This window comes from Dipteris shenzhenensis, chromosome 2, assembly GCF_047967505.1.
Source record: "Dipteris shenzhenensis isolate YYH24624 ecotype China chromosome 2, Dip_SZ_1.0, whole genome shotgun sequence".
Lineage (NCBI taxonomy): Eukaryota > Viridiplantae > Streptophyta > Polypodiopsida > Gleicheniales > Dipteridaceae > Dipteris > Dipteris shenzhenensis.
The window spans coordinates 45,686,982-45,699,465 of NC_141597.1; the positions used below are offsets into that span (position 1 = coordinate 45,686,982).

General features: G+C 42.3%; 1 protein-coding gene across 2 annotated transcripts; it reads left to right on the forward strand.

The window, feature by feature from the left end:
* Positions 1-1,019: 1,019 nt before the first annotated feature.
* Positions 1,020-4,167, forward strand: LOC147904843 (uncharacterized). Of its 2 annotated transcripts, XR_015542484.1 has the most exons (4): positions 1,020-1,974; positions 2,082-2,274; positions 2,388-3,034; positions 3,577-4,166. XR_015542484.1 is itself a non-coding variant. In XM_087388669.1 (3 exons), the coding sequence occupies exons 1-3, from the start codon at positions 1,852-1,854 to the stop codon at positions 2,516-2,518; spliced, it is 447 nt and encodes a 148-aa protein (XP_087244795.1). In that variant the 5' UTR covers positions 1,020-1,851; the 3' UTR covers positions 2,519-4,167. The 2 variants fall into 2 exon arrangements, 1 of the variants encoding a protein (XP_087244795.1); XM_087388669.1 differs by having other exon boundaries at positions 2,388-4,167.
* Positions 4,168-12,484: the final 8,317 nt, after the last annotated feature.

Sequence of the window (12,484 nt, forward strand, 5' to 3'; positions counted from 1 at the left end):
AAGGCTTAATTGTTGCTTGAATTAAAAGCAATCAAGCCTAGGAAGTTGGATATGACGTTGTTATAAGGGTAAAGTACAAGCTCCGGGGAAGCCGTGGGATTCTCAAGCAATTTCATAGGCATGAACTTAATAAAAACTTGTGTATGGAATCAATGCACTTCACGAAGTACTCCATGTTAATATCCCATAGAGCTTCACATGGCTTGAAGCAAGTTAAGTGACTTTTTGTTGAGAAGACCAGAAAACTCTTGGGAAAGGGAAAACTTGATAGGGAGGACATTGGTAATGGAACCAATAGTCATAGGAGGTAGCTTGAGAGGAAGCTTTAAAGAGAGTAAAGATGACCTGTGTGACCTCGTACTTGGGAGAAAGTTTCCATGGGGAATCTCAAAAGATTTTCCATTATAATGTGGAGAGGCTTTCCCCCTCCTTGTATGGGCAATATTTGAATTTCTAATAGGGAGGACTCATGTAATGGGGTAAAAGAAAGGGGGGTAGAAGAAATAGGAGCATGAATGTTGAAGGGGCATTGCCTCATGACTTATTAGAAGCAGGAATTATCTAAGGGGCACTCGATGAGAGAGAGAGAGAGAGAGCAAAATTTAAAAATGTAAAATGTGAAAAATTACAACCGCTAGCTCAATTGATCCGCTAGCGAGGTAATGCTAAAATGGGCAAATGGGCTTCCAAATCATGTGCATGATGGCATGTGTGCAGACTCGTGTATGTGATTCTCTTATTGTGTAGACGTTGGAAGACTAAAGCTTACAATGGCTTACTAGTTAGAGTGGCCACCACTGTAAAGAAGTCGTATGGATCTTAGCTATAGCGATTTTAGAGCTAGACGACAAGATGATGTGTTTCTCTCTACTTGAGAACTATGAGATGTAGTGTTGTCTTGGGCTTTCTCAAGCTACCCTAAGAATTGTAGTTTCCTTGAGAGTTGAGCATTGCCCATGCATCCATTAGTTAATGTGGACAATGGCTACTCAACTCTAACTTTGTGGGATAGGTTTCCAGAGCTACTGATTCCTCATCATTTGGACTGATCGATCCGTGCTGCCACATGTGAAGTCGGTTGGAGAAGAACGAATGAAATGACCATTGACGTCCAGCCAGTGCAATTGTTCACCTCCCCGACATTGCTTCACTGTTGAGCACCACCTTAACACCGCCAGATTGCGATCGATCGTGAGGTTGCCCTTGGATTTCATTCGTTTCCCGCTGCCGTGCAAAAGCTTGATAGGACTTTGAGGACCCCCCCGACTAGCTTCAGTCACGTTGATGCGTGCGTAGGAAGCAGCGGATTTGGACGGAAGCTTGAGCGAGGTAGCAGGTTGCTGCATGGGAGAAGAGCAAAAGGGGCAGAGTGTTTGAGGCGAGGCGGATCGAGCAAGTTAGAAGAAGCAGCAGCAGCAGATTGGGATTAAAGCTTGAGGAAGGTTGCAGGCAGGGGAACGGAGCCAGGGTGAGGAGCGAGTGCAAACAAGACTGTGAGCGGAGAGAAAGCAAGCTTCGTGGTTGCAAGGGTAGGAGTCTGATTGGATCGGATCGAAATAGGAGGAGGAGATTTGGGATCGAGCAATCGAAATTCCATAGCGATGGTGGAGAAGCGGGTTGCGACTCGCGAGAAGACGATGAGATGAACGCGAACGATGGAGCTCTCTGTCTCTCCCATCCTTAGCCAGTCGCTTCCCGCGCGGCCAATCGCCTCTCCCCGCCGTACTTGATCTCCTGTTCTGCGAAAAATCTATCAGAACTCTTAGCTTCTCAGCCCCTCAAGACCTCCGAAATCAGACTTAGCATACGATTGGGATCGCAATGATGCAAAAGGCTGTCATCTAGCTTGCCATGTCAACTAGAATCGCAGAGTATCGCTGCTTCGGCGGACAGTCTTCTTGGAGTTGCCGGAAGCTCACGTCTGTGAAAAAGCGATCTCCGGAAGCGTTGGACTTCTTCATTTGGACAGCAGAGGTAAATTGCAATTGCAACTGATGACTACCATCTGTTCTCTTTTGCAGATGTAACCCGTTGGTTTCGCATGCTTCTCTGATTTTATCCATCGTACATTAACTTTGCAGGATGTTGGAGCTTGGCTGGAGGGGATAGGTCTCGAAGGGTATAAAGAGGTATTCAAGCAAAACGAAGTGAACGGGGAGTACCTGGACAGTCTCTCAACTTTCACAACGGAACAAATCTTAAGGTTTATCAGGCGTTGTCGTATGAAATGGGGAGATTTCATCACCTTGTGTAAGGAGTTGCGCCGAGTGAAAGGTTTGATTTCCCTTTCTTCTACCCAAAAATACGTTGCTACCTCGTCATCAATCGAGGCATCTTGAATGCTTTACTTGTTTGATTTTGTATTGCAAATTGTCTCATCTTTTCAGTGGCATGCCTTCACGGCGAGCAAGAGCTTCGGAGTCCTTGGTGGGCACCTTGCTGCTTTTCGCACATCTTTATGAAGGTTGCCAGACACAACCGCCAGTCAAGGGTGGTTGCTCTAAAATTCGTTCCGTGAAAAAGTCTCTTTACACTTTCAATGGTGCACCATTTCTACTTCTCCTGCGTTTTGGAGCTGAACCAAGCCAATCAATTATTTGCAGCTGGGTTTCAGTACAATAGCATTTATCAGCATGCACAATCCATTTCTCCTGCTTTCTGTACAATAGCTGGGTTTCAGTACAATAGCATTTATCAGCATGCACCATCCGTTTCTCCTGCTTTCTGGAGCTGAACTAAGCCAATCAATTATTTGCAGCTGGGTTTCACTACAATAGCATTTATCAGCATGCACAATCCATTTCTCCTGCTTTCTGTACAATAGCTGGGTTTCAGTACAATAGCATTTATCAGCATGCACCATCCGTTTCTCCTGCTTTCTGGAGCTGAAGCAAGCCCATCAAGTATTTGCAGCTGGGTTTCAGTATAGGAGCATTTATCAGCATGCACCATTTCCATTTCTCCTGCTTTTTGCAGCTGAAGCAAGCCAAGTTGCGGCCTGCTGGTATTGTGATAATTCTTTTTATCTTAAATGGTGCATTGCCCTATCAGCTAGATTTAGATTTAGATGCTCGTTTGGGAGTGACTAAAATGAATTCGTTTAGACTTCACAAGCAGTTGTAGTTTGAATGAAGAGATTTGGACTACTTTTTGATTAGCCTTCTCCTTTAGTGCTAGCCTTCGTCATGGCTGAGTTTGCCCTTCACCTCCGGAGTGCCGACAGAAACTCAGTACGAAGACTTTGTATAAATGGATGCTCAAGTATGTGTGGGTGTGTGGATTTGTATGTGTGAGAGCATACTTTTATACTATGGTCTACACCCACTGTTGGGCGCTGATGACGTCAGTGGGGATGTCATGGTAGCTAGTCCTTGCTATGTGTGATGGAGTTTATGGTTTTCAATCTTATGAGTGACTATCGTGAGATTGAAACTGCACTATGTTGTGTTTTTAGAGGATGAGTTTGGGAATGTTCCTGGATTCATCTAGATATATATATTTGCAGCTGGGTTCCAGTATAATAGCATCTATCAACAGAACCACCTCATTCGTGTGTTTTGTTGCCTGGCCTTGAAGTTTTACTCGATTGTCCTATGGACTCTTTACCACTTTCAGTATATTCCAACTTCATGTAGTGGAACCAGCAAGATGATGCTCAGAAGACCAAACTGAAATTCATCTCTTTGGTTGCAAAATTGAACCCTCCAGTGGGTGACTTGAAACAAAGAATGATCCTAGAGTAACTCTGGAAAACTGTGCCGTGATGCTGGAGTTGGAACAGCAGTCCTATGAAATGGAGATGAAAACTAAGGTTGATCCCTGTCAGAAAATGTTTGTGTATTGCTAGTCTCGCTATTCCATCTCCCACGAGTGTATTTGTGTATCTGTCTACAGTGTCAAAGTTCTAGTTCATGTGCCAGTATTGATTTCTTTAGCCTTCAATTTGTAATGTGGCTTGAGTGCTTCATTTGTCATCAAGCTTGAAGTTGATCATGAAGACTCGTGGGCATAGTGCCAAAATTTAACTGTTGGCCAATAAAGAATGACATGTGAATCGCTGCAAGCCCTCTTGCAATTGAGCTGTATCTTCCTCGTTTTTTATATGCTGAGAGCTGACTGTTGCTCATTACTTTAGGATTCCCATTTATTCAACGTCTGATTAAGAGATTATCCTCCCTGTGTCTCGTGTTTCTCTGTATGAGATCTTATCAATACCTCCAGCTTTACCATGCTAAGTCGAGTTTAACGAGTACAATAGAAATGTTGAGTAGACAGATTTTTGTGATAATTCTATGGTTTGTCATGGGAAACAATGACATGCTATTTCTTCCCACCCTGTGGCTCCTTGGTTCAGACCTGCTTCAAACATGCTTTTGATGATCTAGCTCTTCTGGCTAAATGCAGATAGCTGTATATGAAAGCATGATACACTCAATGTTTAAAGTGTGATTAGTTTGTTTCAGATTTTTACAATACATTGCCCTCAGATGAAGTCAGCATCCAAGGGTGAGTCTGGCTGATGCTAACATTGGCTGACAGCAACAGAAGACAGGAACACATGCACACCTGAAAGTAAAATAAGCTTTGATCATGCATTACTATTGGGAAGCAGGCAGACTTTTCTAAATCTTTATCTGACAACTCTATCTTGACAGGATGATTGTGTTATAATTTTCTTGATCCCTCTTGATAGCATCTTTTCTTTTAACCTTAGGCTCCACTTTTTATACGTGAGCACAAATGTGTCACAGTTCGACAGGTATTGATTGTTTTGATTGAATATTCAGTTTAAACTTTTTATAAGCACATCTAGTGCGGATGTATATCCATTCTAATATTGTTGAGCTGGCATACTAATGTTGTTAAAGGCGTAGATCATCGTTCTGCAATTCCCAGTCACCGACCCACACACATGCACATACACACTCCATCTTGTATGAAGTAAAAGCTGGGTTAGACAAATGGGATACAAAAAGGCTCAGCAAAAAGCACAACAGTACTGGAAGCAGAATGTTTCTCACTATGCATGAAAACAGTTGTATACTGGTAGAAAGGGAGACATTTGAGACTTTGCAGCATTCTTGTGTTAGATGAGCTGCTCTCCCTTTTTCTCCTTCAAGCAGCATCCTCACGTTCAACTCAAGGGCAGAGGCCCCACTAACAAGCCAGGGTCTTGAAGGCTAAAAGGTTCCATTGTGAGTCGACAAGCCTTCTCTCCCAAACAGTTATGTGGATCCTATTGGATTGTGTGCATCTCATAGTAAGTGCGGGCTTATTTATAGGTGTGCCCGCCCTTTTCAGGATAGGATTGCTGGACAGAGGCCTTTTTGAAGGCTGTTGGGGGGGCTCTATGGCTCAGCCTCTGGGGTTAGCTGGCCAGGGCACTCTTGTCCTTGATCCTGGTCAGGTCAAACCAAACTGCAGGTCGGCTAAACCGAGCAGGCTGGTTGGTTGACTGACCTTGGGGTTTGGCCTATTTACTGGCCCTGGGTCGCGGCCTACTTGGCAAGCTATTAATAGCCCTACATTCTCCATTGTATGGCACTTCTTCTGGAGCATTCTCCTCCTCCTCTTGTGGTTGTTTCCTCTGCGAAATATACAGTTGTCATTGCCTCATTCGTGTGTCTATTCTCTCTTCCTCTCTGATTCAACGCAAGGCTAGTTGACGTTAGGTGAAGCTGAATTTTGGAAGTTTATAGAATTCCGTCAATTAGTGACGAAATCCCATTTTTTTCGGTCCAAAAATTGATGGAACTGGATGGAAATCCAGTTTAGAGGTGTTTTATGGGGTTTTCACCATCCTTGCATACCTAGACATAAAAGCAGAGCAGTTTCGACATTTTGCTGCGAGCTAGGGACGCCGTGACTCGGCGGCTTTCTATTCCCTCTTTCATTCCAATGATTTATGTTTGAGTTTTATGTGTTTTCCATGTAAGTTTCCGTGCAGTTATTTGGGATTGCAATAGTAATTTTTTTGGTTCCTAAGATTGCAGATATTTCCCTAGTATAGGGAAAATGTATTTGTTTCAATTGTGAGTATTTGGAGGTATGCCTGTGTAGAAGTATTTGGATTTCAACTTATACATATTTGAATTTTAGGTGGAGACATTGTATTTTTAAAAAATCAATCAACCTAAATGGAAGTTGAAGAAGAAGCTTCTAGGGTGGATCTCGCAGAATCGAGAGTTCGGTCGACCTCACAGGTGTCGCGCCCAATAGGCCATACACTGTCTGGTAGAATTGCATTATTGGAGGATGGCTTGCAACAGATTTTGGCTCAACATCTGCAAGCAAATGTAGGGCAATCCGAGCTTAGGAAAATGGTTCACAGTATGTCTACTAGACCATCTCATGTGGAGAAAGGTAAAGCTCCAATGGAGCCTAGAACCAATGTTCACACGCTCAAGCCTAGGAGGGCTAAGGTGCCTAATATTGCCAATTATAGGCCAGAAAAGTATTCTGGTCGGATGTCTGACCGTAGTTCCGATATCATAGAGATCTGGCTACACAATTGGGATGAGGCTTTCACCATTTCTGAAATCACGAATGATATGAAGAAAATCCGTGAGGCTACCCATATGTTTAATGAGGCAGTGGATAGATGGTAGAAAAAATAGCAGAAGGATGGAGTGGCATCCACTACTTGGAAGGGGTTCAAGCAAGAATTTAGAAAATACTTCTTGCCTCCTAATGGAGCATCTCGAGCTTGGGATCAGTATAGAAACCTTTCATCAGAGAAATTTATCAGTGGTGGTTGAATACGCTAAGTTTAGAGAAAGTGTAATCAAAGTTTATGAACCTCTACCCAATTAGTACAGGTAAAATATTTTATCTTCGGACTCAACGATCGGATCAAGATGAAAGTTTGGGCTAAGTATGCAAACACGCTAAATGAAGCAATTGCCATAGCCTTAAACTATGAGGATGCCAAAGGAAACAAACCAAGTGGGTTTGTGCAGGTTGGGACTTGGTATGAGTACCCAAAGAAAGCTAGATTTAAGAAGAAGTGGGTTCGCAAAGGGAGTGCCTCACAGCCTAGTGTACAAGCCAAGCAAGTGAAGCCAATTGAGACTCCTTCTAAACCAAGCACCACCATTGGAGTGAAAAGAAAAGTAACACCAATGGCAGCCAGGGCTTGGTCAAAGTATTCTTTGACCCCAGAGCAAAACGAGAAAGCTAGGAGAGAAGGTTTGTGTTTTGGATGCGTTCAGCCTCATCAGTGGAAAGATTGTCCACGAAATAAGGATTGTTAGGTGACTAAGATGTGATCTTAAAATGCGACGTGGAGATGGAGGGAAGTCCCAGAGTAGAACAGGTGCAGATTTAGCTAGCGGGATCTTCTCAGAGGTTAGTACCTATTTTGTTATGTGTGTCTATTGCTAAGCTAGTAAACAATGCACCTAATAATATCCTATCAAAGCTTGCATAGCAACAAGGTATACAACCTTTAATGATACGGAGTTAATTAAGATGAAGACGCAAGTAGCCAATCATGATGTCATTGTGTTGTTTGACTCAGCGTCAAAGCATAATGTAATTAGCTCCAAGCTTGTAAAGAGTCTAAAATTAAAGACTAGCTCATCTGACTATGCATATACAGTCAGGATGGCAAACGGGGATGTTCAACTAAAGTATGGGACCAAGGGATTACCTTGTTCGGAGAAGCTTAATTTCAAAATGACAAAACTTGCTCATGCAGATATAGCCGTGGGTAAGGCTTGGAATTCTAGGAAGAATCTAACCATAGATTGGAAAGAGCACATTTATCAATTCAAGATGAATGATGTGCTGTATGTTTATGAGGTGAAAGATATTTGCCTCAAGGACCGTTAGTTTTCGTAATGGAAGTTTGAAAAACTCAAGAAGAGTTTTTGTTTCTTTGTACAACATCGATAAAGCCGATTGATGATCCTTCAGCTAGCACTGATGTTACCCAAGATAGGGAGATGGCCAAGTTGGTTGATCAAATAGCAGAGGAGTTCTCTAGTTGTTTTAGGGATGAGTTGCCTTATGGGTTACCTCCAGAGCAGAACGTTCAGCATAAGATTGAACTGATCTCGGGGGCAGAACTTGTAAATAGACCTCCCTATAGGTTAAGTTTTATGGAAGAAGCAGAGGTACAAAGACAATTGCTCAAGTTGGGGTAGATTCAACCTAGTTTCTCACCTTTTTCTTCACGAGTGATATTGAAGAAAAAGAAAGATGACACTTTTCACCTTTATATAGATTATAGAGCGTTGAATAATTTCACTACTAAGCACATGTATTTGATGGCTCGGATTGATGACTTGCTAGATGCATTACATGAGGACATAATTTTTAGCAAGATAGATGTTAAATGTGGCTACCATCAAATTAGTCGAGGATGTGAATAAGACTACTGTTAGAAGCAATTTTGGACATTATGAGTTTTTGGAAATGCTGTTTGGACTTACTAATGCTCCAGCTATATTCGTCATGCCTATGAACAATTTACTAAGCCTGTATATCGAGGAGTTCGTAGTACATTTTATTGATGACATTCTTGTTTTCAACAAAAGTATTGCTGAGCATCATGAACACTTGAGAATAGTGTTCACAGTACTTTGAGGAAAGCCAGTCTATATGTAAATAAAAAGAAAACTGTGTTGTGCATGGTAAGACTTGAATATTTAGGATTCATTATTACTCTGAGGGGTTGGAAATGGATCCAAAGAAATTAGCTGCGACACTGACTTGGCCTATCCCTCAGAGTTTGACTACCTTGCTGTGATCATTCTTGGGATTTGACCAATTTTATCGAAGGCATATCAAAGGGTATTTTCGAGATAGTATCGCCATTGACTAATCTGACCTCAGATAAATTACATTTTATATGGGGACAGAATCAACAAGAAAGTTTTAACGCCATAAAACAAGCTGTGGTCTTGGGACCGGTGTTAAAAATAATTGATCCCCGAAAACTATTTTTCATAGAAACTGATGCGAGTGGCATTGCGTAGGAGCAGTTCTCCTCCAAGAGGAAAGGTTGGTAGCCTTTGAAAGCAAGAAGTTTTCTCCTTTTTAACGAAATTGGGCAACTCATGAGTTAGAGTTGTATGCTGTTGTCCATGCTTTGAAAAGATAGAGACATTATTTGTATGGGTCAGAGTTTTATGTTGATGTTGATCATGATACTCTGAAACATTTTTGTGAACAACCTAACTTGAGAGGTTGCCAAGCTAGGTGGGCATAACTCATGCAAGAGTTTAATATGATGATTCGGTACTGAAGAGAGAAGGATAATAAAGTTGCTGATGTGTTGTCACACATTACAAATAATGTGAGTTTCATGATATTAGAGAGTGCTCTAATGGTCGAGATTAGAGAAACTCAAAAGATGGACGAGTTCACATCCAGAGCCTTCGGCCTAAGGCTCATGTGCTTAAACCTGGAGAAAAGGGTGACCTGGCATCCGAAAAAGGCCAAACTTATGCAAGATATACAATAAGGGATGGTATGCTGAAAAGAAATGAAAAGGTTATAGTACCTAATTAGAATGATCTCAAGCAGAGAGTCATTCAATAGTGCCATGATAGTCCATGTGCGAGACATCTAGGAGTCGAGAAGACGTACGATCTCATGAGATGAGATTTCTTTTGGCAAAAAATGAAAAAACATATTCATGAATATGTGACACATTGTTTTTCGTGTCACGTAAGTGAGGTAGAATGGGTGAAGCGACCTGGACTTTTACAGCCCTTGGAAATACTACTAGGTAGGTGGGAGAGCATTTCCATGGACTTTATAGTAGGTTTACCTACGACACAAGGTGGATATGATTCTATCCTTGTGGTGGTTGATCGTCTAACCAAGACGGCTCACTTCATTCCGACTACAGCGTCTGTTAGTACCTCGCAAGTGGAGGATTTGTTTATTAAACATATATTTCGTCAGCGTGGATTACCCAGATCCATAGTATCAGACAAAGATGTTAAATTTACTAGCCATTTTGGACTGCAGTGTTTGAGACACTAAGGACTGAGTTGGGAATGATTAGTGGGGATTATCCAGAAATGGATGGTCAGACGGAAATATAGTCAACCAGACTTTGGAAGATATGCTTAGAGCATATGTTTCATTAAGGCAACATATGTGGGACAAGCGGTTGCCACTGCTAGAATTTGCCTACAATGATAGAAAACATTCCTCTACAGGGATGAGTCTGTTCGAGTTGAACTATGGTTATAGACCAGCAAATCCAACTATAGTTGGAATACCTCAAAAAGTGCCTTTGCCGCGAACTTTGTGGTTCTTCAAATGCGAGAGATGCTAGCACTTGCGAGAGGTAACATTCGACAAACTATGGATAGAGCTAAGGCATACGGAATTGATGGCACATGTTAGCTACTTTATAGTGATTGGGACTATGAGTGGTCCCAATGTATCCAAAGGACCACCACTTGGACCCTAGCTATCTCTTGGACCACTGCAAAGGCATACGGAATTGATGGCACATGTTAGCTACTTTATAGTGATTGGGACTATGAGTGGTCCCAATGTATCCAAAGGACCACCACTTGGACCCAAGCTATCTCTTGGACCACCGAGTAGTAAGGTGACACACATTGGACTTGGACCACTAGGTACATCTACTTAGTGAGGTCCAAAATTAAATGGAGCTTATCCATGTACTTCATAGACCTTGATGATAAAGTATAAGCCTCATAAAGTCCTCTAGGGGGAGTGGGAAGTACATCTTCTACCTGAAGCTCTCCATCAGGCGACAAGGTAAGAGAAACCTCGAGACACTTCCAAGTTCCAAGAGCTTGACCGACCCACACCAATACCTTGATAGACTCGCGGGCATGTCTGCTTGTCTACTTTTGGAATGGGAGAAATGAAGCGCTCTCGTGATCGTGTTATCGAATATACAAGCTAAGAAGGTCCGTTAACAACTATTACATTACCTGCTGCTTGTCTTGTTTTGCGAAAACTCTAGTAGAATGTAGAGCTGGTTTCCCCGCTACTTTCACGGCACTTTTAATGATTTGGGGGCTTGGAATCACAAGAGTTACGAGCTACCGGAAGCAGGGCAGTTACTCTGTCGTATCCCTTATTTTGAGAGCTTGTTGTCGTATCCCTTGGCAATACCTCGAGTATGCATTTCATTACGAGTCTCCGAATACATGGCTTGAGGCTCTCATCGTTATCTACTTTGTGTGAAGAGCACACTCATTAGAGGCTAGGGAGGTCAGGAGCTTGAACGTAGCTGCGGAGCCTCTTGTGAACTGTTTGCGGGCTCGTGAAGCAGAGATCCGACTGCCTACTAGCAAATAAAGCTAGCATTCGTTATCAAACATGTTGGGGCTGAGTTCGGGCCCTCTATTGAGACCCTTCTGACCACTGTATATGGTTCTCACCTGGAGCTGGTTCTCATAATTGGGTTTTGGCTGGTTCATGCCTTCCTAGTACGTCTGTTTTCCTGGTGAGACAGATACTTACATATTTCTAGCTTGACCGCTCCGTTGGCTTGGGCTTCTCTGTAATGTGATTTAATGTCTTCTTGTGGCCAAAACGACAGTAGCTGCCTTGGATGAGAACTCGAAGTGTTCTCGAACTGAGCATTTTGTAGCAAAGCTCAACATGAGACTTTGGACGCCTGCAACCTATGCCACACTTGGTGATGGCTATGTTTTGTAATTACTAACACAGTCATTGCTGTAGCTCTAGCGGAAGTTGCAGCCATCGCCCATCTCCTCGCCTCCAAGCTCGGCCTTGGTACGATCTGGATCGACTCCTACCACTTTGAGGCAATTGTAACTTAGCTAGATTTACAAGATGGAGTCCAAACGTTTCAAAGTTGAACCGGATTGAGTGTAGAATGATTGCATACATTGGATTAGCAGTCGTGAGTATAGTCACTCACGTTTTTCTATGATCTTTTCATCTTTTGGCGTAGATAAGCTCCGTTGAGGCCATAATACTCAGTGGGCGGTACTATGAACGGGGTGACCCGGATTGAGTGGCCATCCTACGTAGTTTCTTGGGTTTAGTAGTTGGTATAACTATTTTTTGGGAATTTAAGAGAGAGTTGATTAGAAAAACCTATGTAATGGAGAATGTTGGAAGGTATAGCTGGATGGGTTTACTAGCATATACTCTCTCGTTAGTGACTAATGAATTGAAGATGTACTCCTTCCTTTAGACAGCCAGTTGGTCTGTCTCATATGCTATAGCTGATTTAGATTGCAGTGTTTTAGATTTCTTTGAGAGAACACCCATGTATACTTATATGTCATGCCTCCAGTTATTTGGAATAGATAAAAGAAAGAAAAAATTCATGTTTGAGGGGATCTCCGTAGGACAAGCTAACTCATTGAGTGCATTGGATAATTAATTTTTTGAAAACTCTTGGACATGGCTTAATGCTATGCATTGAACCTTAAGGGAATTTCTTTGGAATTTTGTCAAGAGAGATCGTAAATATTTTTCTTTTCCCTAAGGGAGACCCCTTGGAAATTTT